Source organism: Pteropus medius, unplaced genomic scaffold, assembly GCF_902729225.1.
Source record: "Pteropus medius unplaced genomic scaffold, Ma_sr-lr_union100, whole genome shotgun sequence".
NCBI lineage: Eukaryota > Metazoa > Chordata > Mammalia > Chiroptera > Pteropodidae > Pteropus > Pteropus medius.
The window spans coordinates 4,095,510-4,120,117 of NW_024345600.1; the positions used below are offsets into that span (position 1 = coordinate 4,095,510).

General features: G+C 51.0%; 3 protein-coding genes across 7 annotated transcripts; 2 read left to right on the top strand and 1 right to left on the bottom strand.

Annotated features, from left to right (window-relative positions):
* The first annotated feature begins 138 nt into the window (after positions 1-138).
* Positions 139-6,791, top strand: GNB3 (G protein subunit beta 3). 2 transcript variants are annotated; one of them, XM_039874201.1, is made up of 11 exons: positions 139-297; positions 1,044-1,199; positions 1,449-1,535; positions 1,805-1,843; positions 3,044-3,150; positions 3,230-3,293; positions 3,414-3,576; positions 3,682-3,748; positions 3,835-4,036; positions 5,131-5,347; positions 6,188-6,791. In XM_039874201.1, the coding sequence occupies exons 3-11, from the start codon at positions 1,479-1,481 to the stop codon at positions 6,292-6,294; spliced, it is 1,023 nt and encodes a 340-aa protein (XP_039730135.1). In that variant the 5' UTR covers positions 139-297; positions 1,044-1,199; positions 1,449-1,478; the 3' UTR covers positions 6,295-6,791. The 2 variants fall into 2 exon arrangements, 1 of the variants encoding a protein (XP_039730135.1); XR_005655257.1 differs by lacking the exon at positions 6,188-6,791 and having other exon boundaries at positions 3,835-4,962; positions 5,131-5,273.
* Positions 6,792-7,779: 988 nt separating this feature from the next.
* On the bottom strand, positions 7,780-10,489 carry CDCA3 (cell division cycle associated 3). 3 transcript variants are annotated; one of them, XM_039874207.1, is made up of 6 exons: positions 10,293-10,489; positions 9,436-9,610; positions 9,060-9,189; positions 8,471-8,779; positions 8,247-8,350; positions 7,780-8,127 (listed from the first exon to the last, which is right to left on the bottom strand). In XM_039874207.1, the coding sequence occupies exons 2-6, from the start codon at positions 9,553-9,555 to the stop codon at positions 7,972-7,974; spliced, it is 819 nt and encodes a 272-aa protein (XP_039730141.1). In that variant the 5' UTR covers positions 9,556-9,610; positions 10,293-10,489; the 3' UTR covers positions 7,780-7,971. The 3 variants fall into 3 exon arrangements, with proteins under 3 accessions (XP_039730141.1, XP_039730140.1, XP_039730143.1); XM_039874206.1 differs by lacking the exon at positions 10,293-10,489 and adding an exon at positions 9,814-9,963; XM_039874209.1 differs by lacking the exon at positions 10,293-10,489 and adding an exon at positions 9,814-9,962 and having other exon boundaries at positions 8,486-8,779.
* Positions 10,490-10,625: 136 nt separating this feature from the next.
* USP5 (ubiquitin specific peptidase 5) lies at positions 10,626-24,121 on the top strand. Of its 2 annotated transcripts, none has more exons than XM_039874192.1 (20): positions 10,626-10,865; positions 13,665-13,790; positions 14,047-14,113; positions 14,305-14,438; positions 14,587-14,732; positions 14,990-15,174; positions 15,637-15,731; positions 16,414-16,607; positions 17,351-17,422; positions 17,728-17,815; positions 17,941-18,066; positions 18,510-18,663; positions 19,018-19,192; positions 19,807-19,895; positions 21,091-21,282; positions 21,777-21,920; positions 21,997-22,142; positions 22,360-22,513; positions 22,810-22,894; positions 23,482-24,121. In XM_039874192.1, exons 1-20 carry the CDS (start codon positions 10,656-10,658, stop codon positions 23,573-23,575), a joined length of 2,676 nt encoding a protein of 891 aa, XP_039730126.1. In that variant the 5' UTR covers positions 10,626-10,655; the 3' UTR covers positions 23,576-24,121. The 2 variants fall into 2 exon arrangements, with proteins under 2 accessions (XP_039730126.1, XP_039730127.1); XM_039874193.1 differs by having other exon boundaries at positions 10,628-10,865; positions 21,091-21,213.
* The last annotated feature ends 487 nt before the right edge of the window (positions 24,122-24,608 follow it).

The window sequence follows — 24,608 nt, forward strand, 5'->3', positions numbered from 1 at the left end:
GCCAGGGCCAGTCAAGTGTGTTCTGTCTCCGTGGCCGTGGCCGTTGAAGGTGGGAGTGGTTATAGCTGGCCTGGGAGGAGACAGGTGTCTTTGGGCCTCCCTGAGGCAGGGCCATTTAAGCCTGTGATTTGTCAGGGAAATCTCTGCCACCTGCTCCCCTCATGCAAATGAACCCAAACCCCTGACAGCTGCTCCTTGGGCCTCCAACTCTAAGCCCTGTCTTCCCTCTGAGCTTGGCCAAGACTTAGGGCAGCCTGATCCTTCTGGCTCCTGCCTTCACAGCCCCAGCAGGACCCCGTGAGTCATGGGGACAAGGAGTGGGCCAAACCCCAGGTGGGAGCACGGGATGGGGTTGCCCTCTACTTGCAATCCTTTCTCTACCCAGACTAGGGGCAGGCCTGTCCATCCTTCTCTCTGAATCCCTTGTACCTCCCCCTGCCCCCCAGGATCAGACCCTGGGGCAGCTGGTTAGGGTTTGTTGGGAAGAAGGATTATCCAGATCAGTCCCTTCTAATCTCAGCTCCTGCCTGCACCCTCCCTATATTCACCAGAACCCTCTTCCCCCACCACCCTGAGCTAAGGGACACAGTTTGGGGTAATGACAAATGGGCCATCTCTCGCCCTTGTATTCTGGCTCTTGGACTGGTTGCTAGGTAGGCCCTGACTGCCAAGATCATCACCATTGGTGGGGGCCAGGGCCTGAGGGGGCTGCTGGAGCTATGGTGACTACTGCTCTTTTGCACCCTCCCAAACCCTAACCCTTAATCCTCACAGCTTTGCTCTAATCCCATGGGGCCTGATGCTCCTCTCTCTGCCTGCAAAGAGACAGACCAGGGAAGCACCCCTTCCACCCCTCCTCCCTCCAGAGCTGCCTGTGGGTGGGGGGCTGCTCCTCTATGGCCCCACAGTCCTGCTCCTTCCCCTCCCCCATGCTGGGCCCAAGTCTCTCTGGAAGCCACACACCTCTCTCCCTGTCCTCTTCCCCCACCCCTGCCAGCTGATTTCATTTGCCTGACCTGGTTGGCCCTCCCCTCCCCTGTCAGTGCCCCCCCTTCGAGTGCCCAGAGTGGGGCCAGGCCAGGCCAGTTCCTCTGGCAGCAGAGCCAGGGCAGGTGACGGGCTGGCATCACAGCTGAAGGAGTGAGGAGACGCCTGGGAACCAGAGCTGGAAACCTGGGAGAGGTCCAGTCAGAGCCCAAGTAAGAGGGAGCGGGCCTGGTTCCGCTCTCTGGAGTTGGGGGCTGCAGGGAGGGCTCGGGCAGGGCTGGGGCTGGCAGCACAGGATCCGAACTTGGAGGGGCTGGTGGGGGAGGTGGTGCAGGACACTCAGTTGTTTCCTTATTTCTTGGAGTGGGTTCCAGCCCTCATGAGGAGTCTCGTGTGGGATGTGAGGGACAGACACATGGTCTGGTGGGGATCCCCCTACACCTACCCCGTGTTCCTGACAGGAGCCGGAGGTACCCCTCAACTCGTCAGCCATGGGGGAGATGGAACAGCTGCGGCAGGAAGCGGAGCAGCTCAAGAAGCAGATTGCTGTAACTTCAGAACCTTCTCATTGGGGACCCCAGGAAACAAGAAGCTGGGGACATGAGGGAGTGTGGCCTAAGGGGAAGGAGGCTAAATTCATTCCTGAGTGACACCTTAGAGACTTCTGACCTGGAAATTACCAGAGACTTCCTGAACTTGGGTCTTATATTTGAGATGTCCCCAAACAGTAGAGCCCCAAGCCCACCTACCTCGGAGGCACATGTGTCGCACCCCACCCCCGCCCTTTCCTCCCCTGATGTCTGCTTCCCCTCCCCAGGATGCCAGGAAAGCCTGTGCTGACATTACTCTGGCAGAGGTGAGACTCCTGTCCCCCTGAGGCGGCTTGTGGGTAGGGGAAGGGATGGGAGCTCCCTGACCAGCCCAAGCTTTAGTACAGCATGTCCTTGGAATGAGGAATGATATTAATTAATTCATTCAACAAACAATGAGATCTGCTCTGGGCCAGGCACTGTATTGAAAGCATCATATTGGAGGCTAAGGACAAGACGCTGTCCCTATCCTCGTCCATAAAACAAGACTGGTTACATCCCCTTGCCTCCCAGGGTGGTGAAGATAAAGAGAGGGAAAGTATTTTGGAAATCACAAAGCGTTGTAGACTCTAGTTACTAGTTATCTAACACTGTACTTCGTCAATTCTAAGCTGCACATTTTTTCACATTTTGACATTTCTGTAATCAAGCTGCATCCAATACTGGATGATGCCTTACAATGAAAATTAGAATTTTTTTCTCAGTGATACATAAAAGAAAGGTGCTTCTTAGAGTCTGTAGCATCTTAGATGGGATTAAATATCCTGAACACTTACCATGAGCCAGACACCAGGCTAAGTTGTTTAAATGATTTCATTTTATTTTCATGACAACCCCATAAGGTAGGTGCTATAAAAATTTTATAGATTAGAGAACAGGCTCAGAGAGGTTAAGTAACTTGCCCAAGATAACAGAGCAGGTAAATGGCAAGTCAAATCTATTGGCCCTGGAGCCTCAGCCTAAGTCTAGAAGCTGGATAGAGTTTAAGGGGCATAGGACCATAAATTTCAGGAGGTGCAGTTCAAGGTCATGGTGATACTTTGGGTACCAAGTTAAAGACCTGGTCAGGCTGCAATGGTGTGGGGGCAGGTTCCTAGTGGTTTGGAATGGTCGAATGTGTGCATCTCTTCCTAAGTCATGTTTCAGTGACTTCACACTGGTAACTTGAAATTGGTCAAGGTGGGAGAATTACAGGATAGAAATCACCCTCCCGCCTCCCTTCGTCCTCCCCCATCCCACACTGGAGAGGCGGTTGTTAAACACTTAATAACATGCCACCGGACATACATGTAGCTCCCTCCCACATCAACCCTGAGCCACTCTAGGGCAGGAACTTATTTCTCTAAGGCTGGGGGCCTGACCTGGAGCCTGGTATGAAACAGAAACTTGTACAGATTGGTGGCTGTAACACTGACATCTGGGCACATACCCTGCTCACCTGATTTTTAATGCCCCCTTTTCTGCAGCTGGTGTCTGGCCTAGAGGTCGTGGGACGAGTCCAGATGCGGACACGGCGGACGTTAAGGGGACACCTGGCCAAGATCTATGCCATGCATTGGGCCACTGACTCCAAGTGAGGCTTGAGAGGTGCCCAGAGGGGAGGGGGAGGGAGGAAGGAGGCGTTTGGGTGACATGGGGTACCCTCTCCCCAGGTTGCTGGTAAGTGCCTCGCAAGATGGAAAGCTGATTGTGTGGGACACCTACACCACCAACAAGGTACCAGGCCTGCCTCCTGCCCCTCTATCACCATGTCCTTCCTTGGGAGGCTTTATGTCTACCATCCCCACCCGGGAGCTCAGCCCAGGTCCTGTCTCTGCCCACCCCACCCTCCTGCAGGTGCACGCCATTCCGCTGCGCTCCTCCTGGGTCATGACTTGTGCCTATGCCCCATCAGGGAACTTCGTAGCATGTGGGGGGCTAGACAACATGTGCTCCATCTACAGCCTCAAGTCCCGTGAGGGCAATGTCAAGGTCAGCCGGGAGCTCTCTGCTCACACAGGTGAGTAAGAGACCCTCTCCCCATTCTGTCCCAAGGGGTCCAAGGAAGCCCCCAGCATGGCCAGTTGTGGCTCTACAACCAGGGCACTGTCCTAACCACCCCCAGGTTATCTCTCCTGCTGCCGCTTTCTGGACGACAACAACATTGTAACCAGCTCAGGAGACACCACGTGGTGAGGACAGAATGCTGTGAGTTCTGGGCTTGGGAGGCAGTTCTGTCCTGGCCTTTCTCTGTGACAGTCTCACCTTCTCCTGGCAGTGCTCTGTGGGATATTGAGACCGGGCAGCAGAAGACTGTGTTTGTGGGACACACGGGGGACTGCATGAGCCTGGCTGTGTCTCCTGACTTCAAACTCTTCATTTCGGGGGCCTGTGATGCCAGCGCCAAGCTCTGGGACGTGCGGGAAGGGACCTGCCGGCAGACTTTCACTGGCCATGAGTCGGACATCAATGCCATCTGCGTGAGCCCCCTCTGTGCTCTGACTCCCGGGACAGCCTTGTTGCCCCCCAACACACACGTCCTTCACTCCCTCCCAGAGCTCCCTACACCTTTCTTTTTAACTTTTCACTTTGAAATAATTTCACCTGACAGAAAAGTTGCAAAAGTAACAGAGTGCCTATTCCCACTCCTACTCCCATCTACGTATTCGGGCTAACGTTTTACCACATTTGCTTTATTACTCTTTCTCTGTAGAGGGAGGGAAGGATGGACAGAGAAATACATACACCAAGATGTAGATATAGATACATTTTGGTGTTATTTTTTTCCTTGGGTCTTTTGAGAGTTAAGTTGTGGACATCAGGCCCCTTTACTCTTTAATATTTCAGTGTGTATTTCCTAAAAACAAGGCCATTCTTACATAGCTATGATATAATTCTTAAAATTAGGAAATTTAACGATGACACGACACTATAGTCTACAGTCTATTTTCACATCTCACCAATTATCTCAAAAATGTCCTAACAGCAGTGGTTTTTTGGTTTTTTTTTCTTTCTGCTGGGAACATGTATTGCATTTTCTTGCCACATCTTCTTGGTTTCCTGTAAACTGAAACTATTTTTCTACCTTTCTTTGTCTTTCATAACATTGACATTTTTGAAGAGTACAAACCAATTTTCTGCAGACTTTCCCTCTATTTGAGTTGATCTGACATTTCCTCATGATGAGATTCAGGTTATACATTTGTACTTGGCCCTGCTCCTACACATTCTGATCCAGCCGACTGTAGTTGGAAGAGTCTGGGACAACCTCCGCCCTTCTAGCCATGTGACTCTGGGCAAGCTGCCTGCCCTCCCTCAGCCTTGTGGGAATAATGCCTGCCTGCAGGGCTGTCATGAGGAGCAAGTGAAGGGTGTTGGGGAGCCACTGGCTTGCAGCTGGTGCATGGTAAACGTCAGCCGTGAAGAACAATGCTGCGGTCAGGGAAGGGACAGGCAGGGAGGCTGAGGGAAGTGGCTTGCCCTGGAGCTACCAGGGCAAGAGCCAGGGGGAGGACAGGAGAGGCAGGGGCTGCCCAGGTCTGAGTCCTGACCCTCTTGCCACCTATGCCCTCAGTTCTTCCCCAACGGAGAGGCCATCTGCACAGGCTCGGACGACGCCTCCTGCCGCCTATTTGACCTGCGGGCAGACCAGGAGCTGACTGCCTACTCCCACGAGAGCATTATCTGTGGTATCACATCTGTGGCCTTCTCCCTTAGTGGCCGCCTGCTCTTCGCAGGCTACGATGACTTCAACTGCAATGTCTGGGATTCCATGAAGGGCGAGCGCGTGGGTAAGGACCAGCCCCTCTATTGCTGTTCCCTAATTACTGGATAACTCTGAGCTCTACACTTGGAATCAGGTCCCTCTTGGTTCCCATCTCTCAAAGACAAAGTTGCTCTAAGGGGCCCTTTCCCACCCAATGTCATAGCTGCTCCCCACCTAAGGGGCTCCTTCAGGTTATCCCCAGGCCTGAAGGCCTTGAATGTTCAGTCAGGTCTGGGTTTCAGGGGCATCGGCTGAAGGAAGGGGCAGCCTCAGGGGACTGTGCAATGAGCAGAATCAAGATCTAGAATGACCTGAGGGCCCCGACCCAACCTAGGGGCTTATCTAGGACCAGCCTGGTCTGAAGTTGAATCAATGTGGTTTCTTCTCTTAGAAGCCAGGTGCTGAATGAAAATAACACTGGCTAGAGAATCAGGATCCAAATCCTAATTCTGTGGCTTACTTTCTGTGTGCCCTTGGGCAAGTCATTTCTCTGGGCCATGCACTGGGCCACTGACTGACTCCATAGTCTCTTCGTTTATAAACAAAGGAACAACATGAAAGGGTTACTTTCCTCATTTTCCAGCACCCATTAAGGTGCCCCCTGCTTTTCACATAACACACTGACGCTTGCAACTTTTCCCTACCCCTCCCCGCCCTCCCCTACCCCGGCCACCCCAGGTTCTTGACAGAAAGATTGGCTTCAAGAGAAACCCCACCGCTTAGGGCTAATCCTCTTTCAGTCTTCCAGTCTCCACAGGGGCTGAAGAGTCCCAGTTCATCCTAACCTAGGATTCCTGCACATGCACACACGCTCCCTGCCAAATCAGCATGGAGAGGAAGGCTATCTCCTCTCTCTTTCCCTCAGGTATCCTCTCTGGCCACGACAACAGGGTCAGCTGCCTGGGGGTTACAGCTGATGGGATGGCGGTGGCCACTGGTTCCTGGGACAGCTTCCTCAAAATCTGGAACTGAGGAGGCTGGAGGAGGGGAGGTAAAAGGCCATGAAGACACTCAGCTGTCCCCTCCCCTGCCCAATTTCTTTAAGGTTCCTTTAAGGATTTCTCTTCTATACCCTAGCTGCTATTCCCACCAAGCTTTCTCCTTTGAGGACAGTGGGGAACATGGGGAGTATGCCTTTGGGAGGCAGTATCAGGGACACAGGGGCAGAGAACTGCCCCATCTTCTCCCATGGCCTCCCCTCTCCATGACAGCTTCTCCCATAATGAGCAAGGACAACTGGCCCCTCCCTAGCCCTTGGCAGGCCCGGCAGGCTTCCAGTGTGAGGCCCCAGGCCCTAGGATTCCTCCCCCGGAGCTACAACCTTTGTCCAGACCTGGAGGGCACAGGGTGCTCAGTCTTATAACTGTCTCTGGCAGCACAGGGTCCTGGCCCCCTGCTTCATGCTTTCTCTTTTTTTCTACCCCTTTCTTCTCTCCTAAAGTACCTGCAATAAAGTATAGCACCCTGGTTTGTCTCTGATGTTGGCTTTCACTTACTTCTCTTCCAGAAAGATTCAGTTCCCATTTAAGTAATAAAGTATTACAGGTGTAGCGATAAATGTTGGGTACCAGACAGCTTGTGGGCAGAAAGTAGGGCAGAAGCAGAAGCCCAAGCCTTGTGGGGAAGGCCCGAGCTGGGGCAAGAGAGAAGGTATTCATCAGGTGGCTGGGGAGCATGTGTGCAGAAGTACACTATAGCCTGCCTATGGTATGTACTTGTGTGTTTGTACAGGAGAGTTACATTGAGAAAGAATCAGATTATAAAAGGCCTGGAATGCCAAGCTAGAGTCTAGACTTTATCCTAAGGGCAATGGGGAGCCATAGAAGTTTTGAACAGAGAAGTAACGTGGTCAGCTACGCTTCTCAGAAAGATGGCCCTAGCAGCAGTGTGGGTTAATACAGTGGAAGGAGGGGAGAGACAAGGGAATGGAAGGAAAAAGGTAGGAAGCAGATGGCAAGACATGCTAGAACAATAGGACTGAGGGGGCAGAGATTAAAGATATAGAGTCACCAAGATTTAGTGACCAAGTGCAAGGATATGGGATATTAAGAGGGAAGGATTCAAAATGATGGCCAAGGTTTGGGTTTGGGCAACTGGGTGGATAATGCTGCTACTCACAGAAATAAAGAAGAGAGGCTGAGAAATAGCCTTTGGGGGAATAGAACAAATCTAACTTTAGACAAACTGACTTTTAAGAGCCTACGGGGCAGCTAGATAAAGGTCAGGGTTAGATAGAGAGACCTGGAAGTTACCAGAATATAAGTAAGTAGTAGCTAATCTCTAGAAGTGAACACCTAGGAAGAGCAAGAGGAAAGAGCCAAGGACAGAGCCCTGGGGAACACCAAGATTTAAGGGGAGTATAAGTGTGGGCACTCAGGCCAGGGAACACAAGCTCACTGGGCTGCCTTTCTACAGAGGACCCAGTGCTAGGTTTAGGTATAACACTTAACACCAGCATTTAAAATCACTTCCTTTAATATACAAGAAACACATAAGACACAAAGAAAGCCCAAGAAAACTCTCAGTTCCCGAGCTGGTAGTTCAGAGGGTCAAAGAAAATGAGCCTTTCCAGTCTCCCAGGGAAAGGGGTGAGGAGACATGAAATATCACTAAACCCCTGGTGAACCTAGGGCTGGGACCACACACAGCCTAGTTCTCCACCAAGGCAAAGTGCTGATTTTCCTTGTCGTGGTCCTGGCCTTGCTCCCATGTTCGTCCTCCGGTTCTCAGAAGGCGTCCAGTTCCCAGAATGGTCCCTTCTTTTAGTTCCCTAACATTTTCACTCAAGGGAGAAAGTCGCTTAACCTGCAAAAGGCAGTGTGCAAGGGAGGGTGGTTGTTCAGGAGATGGATGATCAGGTAAAAGGACCTCCCAACCTCTACATTGGATTTCCTAGTATTAGCTTTCACCCTCTCTCCCTTTACCTGCCGTGGTGCCAGAGTCCCGGGGGAGTTGTCATCCTGTAGGATGGTGAGGGGAGATCTCCCTAGTACCTTGCCATTTGGTTTTCGTCTACTGCGTTTAGAACCTAGAGTGGGTAAGGAGTTAAAGCAAGGAGCCAAAATTAGGAGTTTACAGTTTATTCTTCCTAAACTATCTGTGGACATTATCCCAGAACATGATCCCAATTCTCTTCCCTATACCTTGCCTTTAGATTCTGTACCTGAAGATCTGGGTGTCTCGAGGTCTCTCAGGGGCTTGTCTGAGCTCTGGCTGGCCATAGGAGTTTCTGAGGGTTGTCCTGTTTCCTCCTCGGAAAACACCTGCTTAGAGGGGAGCTCAGTCTGACTCCCAGGTGCCATCTTGTCCTCAAGGGAAAACTGGGTGCCCACAGGCAAGTCCAATTCAGAAGATGAAGGTGCCTCTAGGGGCAGAACGGTCTCTGGGGGAAGGTTCGATTTGGGGCCTTCAGTCTCAAATACTTCACTCAGCTCTTTCACCAGTGGACTTGGGGGCTCTAGAGGGGAGAAGTGAAGTGAGACAGTGACCCTCTAATACAAATTCTTCAGCAAGGAGGAAAACATACAGAAGCCTTAGGATTCATGTCCCAGTGGGTGAAGAATTGGGAAGAAGGAAATTGAGGTGGGAGGGAGCAGAGTGTTAGGAAGAGTGAGATGGGTTCAAAATAAGAGGTTAGAGGTCCCTTTAAGGAGGAGTCCTGAGAAGATAGCTTCATTGACCCCACCCAAGGTTGCTAGCTGACAGCCTTATCAGAATTCCCTGGGCCCAACACTTACCTCCACTGGTGGTCTTCATAGGTGTCCGTGCAATGCCAAGGGTAGGAGAGCGGGGATCTGAGCCCTGGGCCTGATTAGAACCCTCCAGCTGGTCCCCTGCTGGTAGGTTTGGCTGTGGAGAGCTCTCCACCTGTCAGGACCAAAGTCTAGAAAAGTCTGGGCCCTGACTCTTCTCTCCTAAGTCTCCAGCCTCAGGCCAGATGTTCCAGGTAGGAATTGCTAAGGCCTTCATTCAGCCTACCCTACCCACTGAGTTGAGAATGTGGAAAATGAGGCTTCAAAGTAGAGAAGCGGAGGGCTCTCTCAGAATCAGATTAGGCAGAGGCCCAAGAATTCGGACAGTTTCTCTGCTTACCCCACACCTGGCCCAGAGTACCTGGATGGGAGTGCGCAGGATGCCGGCACTTGGTGAACGCGGGTCCGCCACTCGAGCCAGATGCTTGTTGCGCGGCGGAGGCCGCGATGGAGTGACTGGGACGCTCTTGGCTGAGCCCATCTCAACCAGGAGAACAGGGTGGGGCAAGGCCCGGCCCGGGGCAAGGAGGGGATGCCTGTGAGAAGTTACTCAGGTCTCAGTGCTCACCGCGAACATGTCCGACCTCGTACTCCAGACCACCCAATCTTCCCGGTTACTAGCTGAGGAACCTCCTGGCCACTAGGCCAGAAGCCTCTGCGGGGACAAAAACTGGCGCAGCTGACTAGGCGGCTCATTCCGGGTCTGCCGGGCCCTCTAATTTATTCAAATCACACTTACCAGGCCCCAAATTCACCTTTGGGTGCACTGCTGCTCAAGCCTCAACTCCCGGAGCTGAGTTTCAAACCTCCCGCCACGCCCCCTTCTGTAACCCTATTGGCTGAGTCGACGCAGACTCCTATAGGCCCGCTATGTGAGACCCGCCTCCACTGCAGGAAGCCATTGGGTTGGGAGGACGTCGCTCATGGGGACCAGGGGGCCAATGGGCAGCAGCTTGGCTTGCCCAGGGGTGACGCCTCTTTGATAAAAGGGAACTTTTGTTCTGTATTGGGCCACGAGTTGTCCACCGTGAGACTCTGAGGAGTCCCAGTCTTCGCTTTTGAGATCCCGAGTTTCAAAACCAAATTATTTTATTTTAAAAAAATAAGAAATTATTACGCTATTATATATAGATCCAGGAGGAGACGGAATTATGAAGATTTTTCTGAGGCGAGAGAAATAGTAATCTTTACTCGTTGGTGGCATTATCAATCACTAACCTCTCAAACTCCGCCTCATTGGATAGCCTCTTTTCAAATACCAAGAACACAGCTGCCTATTTTCCGATTGGACAAGTCCCCAAGAAAGTTACTGAGATTGGTTTAAACAACCGTCAGTTTCTGCTCTTCAATAGAAGGCACGCGAAGGGTCTGTAGGGATCCCAGAAAGCGAGCAGCAGGAACTCCGGCGCCAATCTCAGCGCTCTACAGGCGCTCTACCCTGGAAGAGTGGGATTGGTCCTTTCGACCATCGATTGCATTGGAAGCGCTTTTCATTGGTGTTAGTCAAGAGTAGGGCAGAGGGCGGAGCACTTGTAGGCAGGCTCGTCCAACTGCCATTCTCGCGCGTCTTTCCTGTAGCGCATGCACCTAACGAGTAGTCCTCATTGGATCGCAAAAGTAGGGGGTGGGGGATTAGGAACGGTGGGAGCCGCTGTGTGTGGAGGAGCTGCTGCCGGTGTCATGGCGGAGCTGAGTGAGGAGGCGCTGCTGTCAGTATTACCGACGATCCGGGTTCCCAAGCCTGGAGACCGGGTCCACAAAGACGAGTGCGCCTTCTCCTTCGACACACCGGTAAGCCCATTCCCCACGCCTGCGGCGATCATGCATCGCCCTGGTCATTCTGCCGGGGCCTGCAAGGCTTGGGTGCCGCCTCCTTGCGATGCACCATGGTACTTGTAGTCTTCCACGCTACTCCCTGCCGTTGTTTTTAATTAGCTGGAGCTGTCGTATGACTACCGCCCCCGGCAACCACCGCGCCCGCCTCACCCGCTCCGCGTTTCGTCGAGCACTGTGGGGATTGTAGTCGCTCACTCCCCTCTGCTGTTCTAAGCTAGAGGCGCAACCCGATCGTCGGACTACATCCCCCAAGTGGACCCCTGCGAGAGCCTGGGAGTTGGCCTTGCCTGTCGCGCATGGTTCTCCGGGTTTTGTAGTCTCGTATAGTAGGGATGGGGCGACACCCCACAACCCGGGTTTGGGTTTGGAGGGTGGGTACTGCAGTTCCCAGGCGCCTAGTAGTCTGGAAGTGGCCATGAAGAAAGCTAATTATGAGAAAGGCCAAGCTACAGAGCCTCTACCCATGGTTAATGGACAGGGGGCGGGGAGGTGGGTCATTGGTGATAGGGAGGGGTGAAAAGAGGAGAAGAAAGCTCTAGTCTTTTCTCTTTTAAAATGAACTATGCCCACGGCTCCCTCTCTTTCCCGCCCATCGCAGAGAGCAAAGGGAGCCCTTTTTAAAGTATTACCAGAGAGATGGTTTCTTTCTTGGAGGATACTAAGCCCTCCGTCCCATCCCGCTCCCACTCTTGACTAGTTAGACAAAGCCACCACCTACACCATGCTTCACGTTTTGCAGGCTCCACCCGGTACCTCCCTTCCTGCAGTTCTGCCTTCCTGTGTCGCCCACAAGCAAAGACAAGCCTCAGACCAGGCCAGAGCCTGAACTGAGAGGGCACCAGCCTGGTTGGGATCCGCCCCCCTATCCACCCCTCCCCTCAAGCCGCTGCTGGGCCCTGCCCAGGGTGTTCAGCCAGACCAGCTCATGGGCAGGAAAATTGCAAGTCAGAGTGGAAAGGCTTCATTAATGTATCACCAGTGCCGAGTATAGTAGCATGATCTAAGGCCCAGTTCAGGATCATCACTGATTTGTGGTTTGCTTGGTTTGCTAGGCTTTGATCTGGGCTTCAGACAGTGTGCTACTTCTCTGAAGTCTGGCTTTGGCAGAGCTAAAAGAGGACTGCTCAGAGCAGAGCTCCAGGGTTCCAGTCTGTGGTGAAACCAGCATCTTTTGTATCCAACAGAGGAGTTTAATCTCTGCAGAGATTCCTGATGCCTCCTAGGTCATCAGATGCATGGCCTGATGAAGCACTATCTTTCTCAGGAGGAAAAGGTTTTTCTTAATTACCAACAGATGGTAGAAGTCAGTGGATCCCTCTTTATATTCCCCTCTCTCTCTCCTAGTAACTGTTTGGAATAATCCAAAAGAGATTTTTGTAATCTTACTATACTTCCCTTCCTTCACCTAAATTCAAATCTCCAGTGTGGCCGAGTTGCTTTGCTAACCAACTTCCAGCATATTTGATTATTCATATCGGGTTCATGGTAGAAAGAGAGCTTGTGACCTTCCTGATGAGATATGTTCTATTTGTTTATGAACATGGTAATCCACACTGTTCTAGGGAGTGGTACACAATTTGTGGAATCAAGAACTGTCTTAGATGGTGCCCTATTTAATATCACAGCAGAGAATTTTTCAAGGCCTTTGAGACTTTTATTCCAGGAAGAAGATACCTGCTGTTGCTTGGAGCTCAGGGAAGAGACTGTTGTTGTCTCCAGTTTCCTCCTCCTTTTTCTCCATCACTGTATTCACAGAGGCACTGGTAGCCTTGCTCAATTTAAGGGAAGCCCATCCTCCCCAACAGCTGTGAATTAGAGTGGACACTTGTCTTTCTTCGTTTTCTATTTGGCTTATGTGTGTTCTAGCTGTCTCAGCGAGCGTTGCTAGATTGTTCTAGAAAAGGGATGGCTTTGAGGTTGGAGGTCGATGGTACTTCAGTGGGATTTAGTTATTGGTCAGAGGGGAGGTGACAGAGTGGTAGCTGGAGAATGCCAGACTGGTTCCATGTTTAGTTGTGAGCTGCACATGAGGCATTGTTCCTCTGGAGCCAGGCTTCAGCAGGAGAGGAGGGAGAAGACTCAGTGTGGACCAGGATTTGAGTACCTAATGCAGTGTGGTAAAGGAAAATCTGATTTGCTGGCAAGCTCTTGGGGTTAGATATACTGTTCAAGTGCTAGAATTTCTGCTTTTCCAGTCTGGTAGCTTTTCTGAATCTTGGAGATCGAGAAGGTTTGTTATGGTGTCCCTTTTTTAGGTAATATGTCCGACAAACAGGTCTTTTCTTTTCCGAGGAAAGGTCCCTTTCCCCCTCTGAATGTAATCTCTGACACTGAAAGCCCACAGTATTTGATCCCCATTTACTTTCTACTTAGCTCCCAGAGAAGAGGGGTGTGTGTGTGGTGGTGGTGGTGGTGGTGGTGGTGGTGGTGTGGTGTGTGTGTGGGGTTCTTCTGCAGTGTGTTGATTAGAGGGCTCCAGAGCCCAAAGAAGGAGCAAGAAGAGGAATGGTGAATGATAGTTGTTATTCAACTCCTGGTGTCCTTGTTGGTTGTCATCAAAGTCATAGGAGGATGGGAAGAATCTCAACCATGTACTAGGTCCCGAAAGGCGAAATGACTTGCCAAGAGCCACTCAGTCTTAGAGAACAGAACCTTTTTTCTTGAAACCAGCAGTTTCTGAGCCCAGGTCTTGGTTTCCTCACTCGGCCATGCTTCATTCTCCCTGTGTTTCCTCCCCTGCCCCCTGTCCTGCAGGAATCCGAGGGCGGCCTCTACATCTGTATGAACACATTCCTGGGCTTTGGGAAACAGTATGTGGAGAGACATTTCAACAAGACGGGCCAGCGAGTCTACTTGCACCTCCGGCGGACCCAGCGCCCGGTAGGGATGGGCTGGAGCAAGGCCTGGGGACATGCAGGCATATCCCATTTGGCCCCCATTTTGAATCTATGTTTTGTTCTGACCTTCTATAGGTCTAAATTTCCCCCTCTCACTTATTTCTGTTAGTGTCATTAAAATTCAGCACGTTTTTAGCTCCATTCTCTTGTGAGATTAACCCACTCCATCCTGTTTCTCTTCCCCATTTGTCCCTTCCTTGGTGCTCATTACTGGTCCTGCCCCTCCTGCCTCATTACAGAAAGAGGAGGATACCACTTCAGGCACTGGAGACCCCCCTCGAAAGAAGCCTACCCGGCTGGCTATTGGTGAGCACCACTGCAATTCTGTTCTCCCTGAGTGAGTCTTTCTCACTCTCAGAGGTACTAGGAGAACCCCAAAAGAATGGGCCTGATCAGTAGCCCTAGAGCTCTGGAAGGGACAAAGTGAAGTGCTATGTCAGAAGAATGACATTTACCTGTGGTCATTGTCCTTATCTCCTTCTTCTCTGTCTCACCAGGTATCGAAGGCGGGTTTGACCTCAACAAGGACAAGTTTGAATACGATGAGGATGTGAAAATTGTCATTTTGCCAGATTACCTGGAGATTGCCCGGGATGGGTTGGGGGGACTGCCTGACTTTGTCAGAGATCGGGTATGAATACCTTCCCACCCTCCCAAAGATTTTAGGGCACGTGGGGCCAGAGCAGTGATGTCTTGGCCAAGCACTGAGAAAGCTGAAGACTGAAGGCTAGAGGGGACTGTGAGGCTGAGTACTGTCTCTGACCCTCCACTTCCCGCAGGTAACCAGTGCAGTGGAGGCCCTACTCTCAGCCGACTCAGCCTCTCGAAAGCAGGAGGTGCAGGCCTGGGATGGGGAAGTACGGCAGGTGTCAAAGCATGCCTTCAACCTTAAGCAGCTGGACAACCCGGCTCGAATCCCTCCCTGGTGAGGCCTGGCCCCTCCACCTCCGGGTACAACCCCCAGAGAAGGGACAAAGAGGCCGTGCTCCTGGGGGATCTAGTGGGAGAGAAGGTTGGGAACAGGGCAAGGAAGGATACTTGAAGTAGAACTAAGCAGGGGGATGTCCAGAGGAGAGAAGAGGGAGATATTGGACTGGCAGGGGGCCCACAGAGCCCCCTTTCTCTTCTACTCGCAGATACCCCTGATCCATATTTCAGCTCATTTTCTTTTCCCCGGGTTAGTGGCTGGAAGTGCTGCAAATGTGACATGAGAGAGAACCTGTGGCTCAACCTGACAGATGGCTCCATCCTCTGTGGCCGACGCTACTTCGATGGCAGTGGGGGCAACAACCATGCTGTGGAGCACTACAGGGAGACAGGCTACCCGTTAGCTGTGAAGCTGGGCACCATCACACCTGATGGAGCTGGTACTCCTTCCCTTCCTCCAGCCATCTCCATGCTAAAATATGTTTTCACTCATTTTATAGACACAAATAATACATGAATATGTTTTCTTGATAAACAGTGAAAATATTGCAGATGAGACTAAATCTTTAATTAACCCCACCCCCACCCCAAACCCCAGTCTCCTTCCTAGAAGTTACCATCATTATGTGATTAGTGAGCATCCTTCCCAACCCATCTTACCCTAGAACCTTATCTTGCTGGGTAGAGTCACAGTTCCAACCCTCACCCTGTTTTACCCCATCCTCCCTGACAGCCAGTCCCGGAAAGGCTTGTGACCTCACTGATGTTCAAGGGAGCCCAGAGGGTCACCCTACAGGCTCCTCCTCCTGTCCCACCAAAGCTCCTCAGGGCAGGGGGTGGCATTGGTGACCAGGCCAGTCCTAAGTCATCCCCTCTGACTCTGCTCCTCCCTCTTGCCCTAGATGTATATTCATATGATGAGGACGACATGGTCCTGGACCCCAACCTGGCTGAGCACCTGTCCCACTTTGGCATCGACATGCTGAAGATGCAGAAAGTGAGACCTGTTCAGCTTCAGATTCTTCTCATTCCTGCCCCTGTCCAGCCCTTCTTCCTTGCCTGAGGCTGAGGTCGTGTACTGGAGAGTGCTGTCACAATTATCCTAGTCCCTAAGATATGTGGCCTTTGAAGAACTTTTCTAGAATCATTTATTCATTCACTGACTACTCTTTGGTACTTACTTTGTGCTAGTCACTGTGTGAATAAGGCAGGTATAGTCCTTGCTTTCATCAACTTATATTCTAGATGGAAAGGCAGATGTTAATCGTATGATCACACACAAAAAAAGTGTATAGCTACAAACAGTGAGGGGCACTAGGGCACCTGGCCTAGTCTAGGGCATTGGGGAAGTTTCCCTGAGGAAGTGTTGAGTGAGTGAAGACTTGAGGGGTGAGGAGAGGTAACTCTGGAATGGGAAAAACACTTCAGGTAGAGGTAATTGCATTCATTTCATTTCCTTATTCAAGCAGAGGCCTAATGACTAGCAGGCCTCTGGGACAATTGCTTGTGGCCTCCAGAACTTGGACTGGACAATATCCAGCGTGCTTCCCCTGTTAGAGTTCATAATTCAGCAAATTCTAGCCTTTAGCTGGCTATTATCTTAGACCCTATGAGCGATCAATGTAAAAAACCCCAGGGGTCGAGTCTCTTGCCCTCTCTGAAGTGCCCCTTCCCTGCAGACGGACAAGACGATGACTGAGCTGGAGATAGATATGAACCAACGGATCGATGAATGGGAGCTGATCCAGGAATCGGGTGTGCCACTGAAGGCTCTGTTCGGGCCCGGCTACACAGGCATCCGGAACCTGGGTAACAGCTGCTACCTCAACTCAGTGGTCCAGGTGCTCTTCAGCATCCCCGACTTCCAGAGGAAGTGAGTGATGCCTCCCCCATTACTGGCCCCTTGGCTCTGCACCCGTAACACTCCTGCTCCTCTCCTGGTCATCAGCCTCTAGGCATACTCCTCCTTCAGCTTCCTGCGGCACGTCTGATCTAGCACAGTCTTAGTTCACATTGCACTGTGGCTGGTGTGCTGTGAGGGAAGCAAGTTGTAGATCTGCACCACCACCATCTAGTCCACTAATAGAGCAGAACACCAAATCCCAGGGCTCTCTGAGGCCTCTGACTGACTTAGGGGTGAGCAGGTGATCTTTATTTTGGGCCAGTGACATCAGATGAGCACCTAACATGGACATGTAGCAGTTGGAGAGAGGGAAGGGCTTGGTCCACTAAGAGGAAAGGCAAATTCTTAGCATAAACGACTTCACTGTCTAATTGAGAAGGACCCGATGCATTTGTGAAAACTGAAAACGTATTGACAAGTTCCTCTCAATAGAACATGGACTGTATTTACCTTTCTCCCAGGCTGTCTTCTCCCATCCCCCTGGATCTTTCTTGGGGAGAGGCTGAGAAAGACTGCCTCAGTGCACTGCACACTGACATAGTTGAGAAGTGAGGAAGGGCAGGTTGCTGGAAGGAAATGGACTCTAAGGTTCAACCACATAACTCTCCACTCTGGAGGGAGCCTGTTCATTGAGCTGGTAGATAACTACTCCTTTCCCTTTTCCTCTCAGCCCAGGCCAGAGCCCCTCTAACTCTCCTTCCCTTTGCTCTTAGGTATGTGGATAAGCTGGAGAAGATCTTTCAGAATGCCCCGACGGACCCGACCCAGGACTTCAGCACCCAGGTGTAGGTAGCCAGGTCTTATATACAAAGGCTGTTGAGAGTCTTGCAGCCAGGATGCCTCCTCTCTGCTCCGTGACCACCTGAAGCAGGCAGCAGTTTAGCCCCTGGCCAGTTAGAAGCTTGCAGATGATTGGGCATGCTCTCTGCCTTGAGATGGGTTCCTGTGGAACTTAAGGTTTTTCACATTTTAGAGAGTTGTCTAAGGAGTGCTTTGAGCAGGGGTTGAGTTGAGGAGAAAGAGGTATAGGTAGATGTCAGATTATCATTAGTTGACTAAAGCTAAGTGATTCTCTTGGACGTTAATGCAGGGCCAAGCTGGGCCATGGCCTTCTCTCCGGAGAGTATTCCAAGCCTGCACCGGAGTCGGGTGATGGAGAGCAGCTGTCAGAACAAAAGGTGAGTCTGGGACTCATCCCTTTCAGGCTCCAGGATTGAGGGGAAACAGGTCTGGGAGAGGTCTAAGCAAGGCCACTTTGTGGTCTCTTGAGCCCCAGCTGAGTTGCCGCCCTGGCTCTGCCTAGGAAGTTCAAGATGGCATTGCCCCTCGGATGTTCAAAGCCCTCATTGGCAAGGGTCACCCTGAGTTCTCTACCAATCGGCAGCAGGATGCCCAAGAGTTCTTCCTTCACCTTATCAACATGGTAGAGGTAAGGGCTGAGAAGATGACAAGGGAGGACACTCTTCACACTCCTTCTGTCTGCCTGCAATTCACTCCCTCCCTTTCCTGCCCCTCTTGCTTCTGTCAGCCCAACCCACTCCCACCCCCGTACCCGGCAGGCTGCATACGCTGCACCTTCCCCGTGGTAGCAATTGCACCTGAGGAGAATAGTAGTGATAAGCAGGGATCCTTACACTTGATGGGCTTGCTGCCTCACAAAGGCTCCACCCAAAGAAAATGCTATGAGGATACTTCCTGCTTATCAAGAGAACTACAAATACATTCCAACAGAGTCTCATAGTGCTGTGGCGGGGCCAGAATTGGAGGGTGTGGGTGGGTAACTGGGGAAGCCTTCTACTCTGTTCTTGCATCCCCGTACTCTAGGTGGTAGTCTCCCTTCCCCTGTCCTCCCTCCCTGACTCTTTCCCATAGAGGAATTGCCGGAGCTCTGAGAATCCAAATGAAGTGTTCCGCTTCTTGGTGGAGGAAAAGATCAAGTGCTTGGCAACAGAGAAGGTGAAGTACACCCAGCGAGTAGACTACATCATGCAGCTGCCTGTGCCCATGGACGCTGCCCTTAATAAGGGTAGGTGGCTGTCAGCCAGGCCTGGGTGTGGGTGGAGTCTGAGGGTTGTGAGAAGCACTTGGGCACCTTATAGGAGCAGAGCCAATGGTATGCCCTGCTCCCCCAGCCGATGTCCGAAGTTGGACCATTGGGGGAAGTAGGTTTAACCTTGCTCTCAGCTTGTCAGCTTGTCAGCTTGTCAGCTTGTCAGATGTGTTGAGAAAGAAAAGTAAGATCATATACGGATGTGTGTCGGGTGGGTTTGGAGAGGGCGGAGAAGCTGAAATAATCATGGACACAGAGCCAGTAGTGCCAGGCTAAGGTGGGAAAGAGGCAGCACCCTCTGAAGGATCTACCCACCAATTCTGTCACCAGAGGAACTTCTGGAGTATGAGGAGAAGAAGCGGCAAGCTGAAGAGGAGAAGCTGCCACTGCCAGAGCTGGTTCGTGCCCAGGTGCCCTTCAGCTCCTGCCTGGAGGCCTATGGGGCCCCTGAGCAGGTGGATGACTTCTGGAGCACAGCCCTGCAGGCCAAATCAGTAGCTGTCAAGTAAGTCCTGTTGGTTTTGGGCCTGTGTCAGGGTTCCAAAGATGCTCTCTACCTCTTTCTAGTTCTTGTGTCCTTTTTCGAGGGTGATGTCTCAGGGTCGCATCATTTTGGGCTGGTAATCTGGCCCTGGGAGAACCAAGAAGCCCTAGCCAGAGCAGATGTGGATGATTACTGCGTTACCTTGTCCTGCCCCAGCCACTCCCTCTTCTCTTGGGACAGGGTCACTTTTTAGTGTAGTATCTCTCCATTCACTCCCTCAATCCTGGCAGAGCATAAATACTTAGTATCAGTTGTGGACAGAATATGAATTTCCAGCAAGTGGCCTCACTTTTTGCTTAACTGTTGTTGACATGAGCTTGAGACCTATAAGAGTGCTTAGGTCTCAAAAGAATTCAACCATCTGTTCCTTTGCTGCCACTGCCAGTAAGACAGCCCTTCTCCTGGTTTCTGCTGCTCCTTGTCTGCAGCCGCTCTGATGCCCGCCCAGGGCAAGATAAGAATATGGAATACTTTCCGGGCTGTTAGGTCTTTGAGAGGCTGAACCCCAGGGTGGGAGTTTCAGAAGAGGAGAATCTTGGGATTGTCTGGGTACCAGGACATTCTCTCTTCCCTAGGACCACACGATTTGCCTCATTCCCTGACTACCTGGTCATCCAGATCAAGAAGTTCACCTTCGGCTTAGACTGGGTGCCCAAGAAACTGGGTATGGTGGCTGGGATAAGCGAGGGAGGTTAAGGAGAAAATGCCAGAAAAAGAAGGGCCTTAACACATGTAAACTAATGTTTCTCTAACTTTCCTCTGAAAGGGGAAAGCATTACCTTAGATGTTTTGAAATATGCCTAGTTTGAAAAGCACTGACTAAAAATATTAAGACTGCGTTGATTTTATAGTTCTGATATGCAACCAAAAGTGATTTTCGTAGTTTTATTTTTATTTTTTAAATTATTTTTTCTTTTTAATAATTTTTTATTTTTCAATTACAGTTGACATACCACATTATATTAGTTTCAGGTGTGTAACATAGTGATTAGACATCTCTAACTTATGAAGTGATCACGCCAATAGATCTAGTACCCATCTGACACCATACATAGTTATTACAATATTATTGACTATATTTCCTATGCTATACTTTATATCCTCAAGACTATTTTGTAACTATCAATTTGCATTTCTTAATCCCTTTCCCTTTTTATTCATCCCCCAAACTCCCTCCCATCTGGCAATCATCAAAATATTCTCTGTATCTGTGAGTTTATTTCTGTTTATTTTTTTTTAGATTCCATATATAAGTAAAATCATGTGATATTTGTCTTTTTGTCTTTCTCTATGTTATTTCACTTAGCACAATACCCTCAAAGTCCATCCGTGTTGTTGCAGATGGCAAGATTTTCTTTTTTCTTTTTTTTGGCTGAGTAATATTCCATTGTATATGTGTACCACTTCTTTATCTGTCTATTTATTGATGGACACATAGGTTGCTTATTTTTATTTTTATAACTGGTAAGATGTTTTCATTTTGATAATCTTGACATAATTAGCTTTCATGGGTCTTACAGGCGTCTGGTGACTTTGAGAACTGCTGATTTAACTTCATTTCCTAGATAAGCTGAGACCCACAGAAGTATAAAATCATTCTGTCGCACAAGTTGGAGGACCCATTCCTTGCTCATAGCTCATTTGTGGTAGATTTATGACTAAAATCCAGGTCTCCTGACTCCATGCCCACAATTATTTTTATTGCACTGGGACCACTAAGATTGGTACTCTCTGAACAGCTCTTTATTACAGAGCAGTGCCATGTTATGGTACAGGGGCTTTAGATTCCCAAAGGGCTTTTTCAAGGAGGGCCTCAGGGAGCTGCGGAAGTGACCCTTTTCCTGTCATTCCAATTGCAGATGTGTCCATTGAGATGCCAGAGGAGCTAGACATCTCCCAGTTGAGGGGTACAGGGCTGCAGCCTGGAGAGGAGGAGCTGCCTGACATTGCCCCACCCCTGGTCACTCCGGATGAGCCCAAAGGTAGCCTTGGTTTCTATGGCAACGAAGACGAAGACTCCTTCTGCTCCCCTCACTTCTCCTCTCCGACATGTTAGTGACTCTTCTTCCTGCCTGTCTCTCTCCCTTGCTGATGGGGTTCTTCTCTGCCTGCCTCCCCCGACCCTGTCCTTTGTGTTTCTCTTGTCCTCCCTTTCAAATTTCCAGTGCCCCCTTGATGGACATGAGGACCAACTAGAGCATTCCCAGCCACATTCTCTGTGGATGGCAGTAGCATTGGCTAATTGCCTCTCTACCCTGTCACCTCATTGGTTGGGGCCGGGGGCTGGGTATCATACTCCAGAAACAGGGTCTATTCTGTGAGAATGGGCAAGTAAGAGGATCCATCGGGGATCTTTAGCCACAACTCCATGCCTTTAGGATACTGGCCCTATGTATGTTGTGTTGTCTGTCGTTTTAGGTCTGGGATGAGAAAAATGCATGAATAGATGGTTAGGAGAGGGCTGGGGGGCTGGACTGTGGGAGGGATAAGGAGCGGAGAGCAGCCCAAGGAGTCAGTCACTATGCCCACACTTCTCCCACCACAGCCCCCATGTTGGATGAGTCGGTCATCATCCAGCTGGTGGAGATGGGCTTCCCTATGGATGCCTGCCGCAAAGCTGTCTATTACACGGGCAACAGTGGGGCCGAGGCTGCCATGAACTGGGTCATGTCGCACATGGATGATCCAGGTATGCAGGGGTGGCTAGCAGGGTGGGACAGGGCCACCACCCTTCCCTAAACACTTCGACCCCTTCACATCTGCAGATTTTGCAAACCCCCTCATCCTGCCTGGTTCCAGTGGGCCTGGCTCCACAAGTGCGGCCGCCGATCCCCCACCAGAGGACTGTGTGGCCACCATTGTCTCCATGGGCTTCTCCCGGGACCAGGCCCTCAAAGCTCTGCGGGCCACGGTAGGGGCTGCCGCCAGCTCAGGACTAGGGCCTGTGGGGTAGAAAGGAGTGGGAGTGAGGGTCCATCCTTCATGAGCAAGACCAGGGACAGCCAGTGTGGTATGGCCAAGGCTGGGCTCCATCCTTTTCTGGCTGTGATGAAGGAGCTAAGGCTTCCACTGGTTGTTTTCTTGCCCCTGAACTTGTTGGAAAATGTAATGCTTCCCTCCTCTCCAAGAACAATAGTTTAGAACGGGCTGTGGACTGGATCTTCAGTCACATTGACGACCTGGACGCAGAAGCTGCCATGGACATCTCAGAGGGCCGCTCAGCTGCTGACTCCATCTCTGAGTCTGTGCCAGTGGGACCGAAAGTCCGGGACGGTCCAGGAAGTGAGTGTCCCGGGGAAACAGGACAGGCCTTGTAGGATCTAGCCATTGAGGTACACCAGATCCTCATTCTAAGGCACCTCTGCTTCTCTTGGGGGCAGAGGGTGCAGGAGCTTCCTTCTACTGACACAACTCCGGAAGGCGGGATTCTAGGAGGTGGAAATAGACTTTTGACCCAGTACATGCCTATATTCCCTGAAACTCCTGTCCTGAGTTTGAGCTGTTAGACTATCTTTAGACTGTTATTCAAGGATCCTTCTCTCATTGTCTTCTCCTCCCTCCCCCCTTTCCTTCCCTAGAGTATCAGCTCTTTGCCTTCATTAGTCACATGGGCACCTCTACCATGTGTGGTCACTACGTCTGCCACATCAAAAAGGAAGGCAGGTGAGGGGCCGGCAGTGTGCACTTGAAATGGGGGTGTGGTGGTGGTGGTAATGAGTAGGGTCATTCTGGAAATCCTTAGAGAAGGTGAAGGCATACCTGATGGGGTCTACAAATACACCAGGGATGTACAGCAGGGATCGGGCAAACTTCAGCCCCAGGGCTGAATCTGGCCACTTGCTTTTGTAAGTAAAGGTTTAATGAACGTAGCCACACATACTCATTTATGTATTGTCTGTGGCTGTTTTCATGCTGCAACAGGAAAGTTGAGCACTTGTGTCAGATACCGGATGAGCTGCCAAACCTGAAAGATTTACTGGCCCTTTACAGAAAGTTTGCTGACCCCACCTTACAGGAATGAGTGGGAGGTGGCTGCAAAGATACTGGAGGATCCGAAGACACTAAGGGGAAATGACCTTTGTGAGATTAGAATGCTCCTTTCAGACAGGTAGCAGCTGGACTGTAGGTTTGGGGCCTTTCCCTGGAATCCCCAGGATCGACCTTCAGGGGCTATGTTAGAGAAACCTAGTTGCAGCAGTGTGGACTGCCCAGTTTGTTCATCCTTTTCCAACCCTCCCTAATCTCCCCAGATGGGTGATCTACAATGACCAGAAAGTGTGTGCCTCTGAGAAGCCACCCAAGGATCTGGGCTACATCTACTTCTACCAGAGAGTGGCCAACTAAGAGCCTGCCCTGACCCCTTACCACGGAGAGCAGGGGACTTACCACCTGGCATGAGGGAGAGGGGCTGGGGCATGGACTGCAGCCTCCCTGCTCTGTACCCTTTTTCTTTTTGTCCCCAGCAGCAGGGAGGCAGCTAGAGGCTCTAGGAGAATGACCAAGCAAAGTGGAGGGACACTCGAGAGACTTTGGGGATGGAGCAGGAAGGGGTGGGAGGGTGGACACCTGTCTGTGAGGAGACTATGTTGCTTCCCCTCCCCCTGAACTCCCAGATCTCTGCTTCTCTAATCCTGCCAGCCCCTGGCGTGGAGGGGGCTTGTTTGTGTGTGTGCGTGGGTGTCGCTTTGTGCAGCCTCTTCCACAGGACAGCGTGTCCCCGCTCCCCTCCTCCTTCGTGTTTGTTTTCTGTGTGGTTGGGCCAGGAGGGATCTGAGGGAAATGGGGAACCCCTCGCCCTCTTGTCTAAGTCTTTCCCCCACCCTGTCTCTTCCCTGTCCTTCTCTGGAAAATGCCAAAATACACGATGTGAATAAAAGTACAATGGCTAAATTGTGTCCTGTTTGATATCTTGGGGACACTTATCTTCCCTGGGGCTAGCAGGAGGGCCAGTGTCTAAAAACTCTCAGCCCTGCTCCCTCCATAGGCAATTCTCTACTTTTCAGTAGTTCTAGAGCTCTTGGGAAATTGAGGGTGAGGTGAGGGCTGGGGGCTATCAGATCAGGGGAAGTGGAGTGGGGTGACAGAGCAAAGATGGTGAAAAGCCCTTCCTTCCAGCAGTCACACACACTTCAAGTAGAGGGTCCAAGTGGATATTTCCCAAATGTCCCTAGTCACTAGGGACTCCTGGGCCTGGGCTCCAGGCCCTGCAGTCTCTTCTCAGGCCTTGGCCAACTGGAGCAAAAAGTGGGATACTCCTGCGGGAGGGGTTCTGAACTGCCTCTTAGCTGCACAGTTTCTGTGCCAATGTGGGCCGTCCCTACCCCTCTGAACCCTGTCACTTGCCTGGCTGGGCGTGACAATAAGCTAGACTTTACCT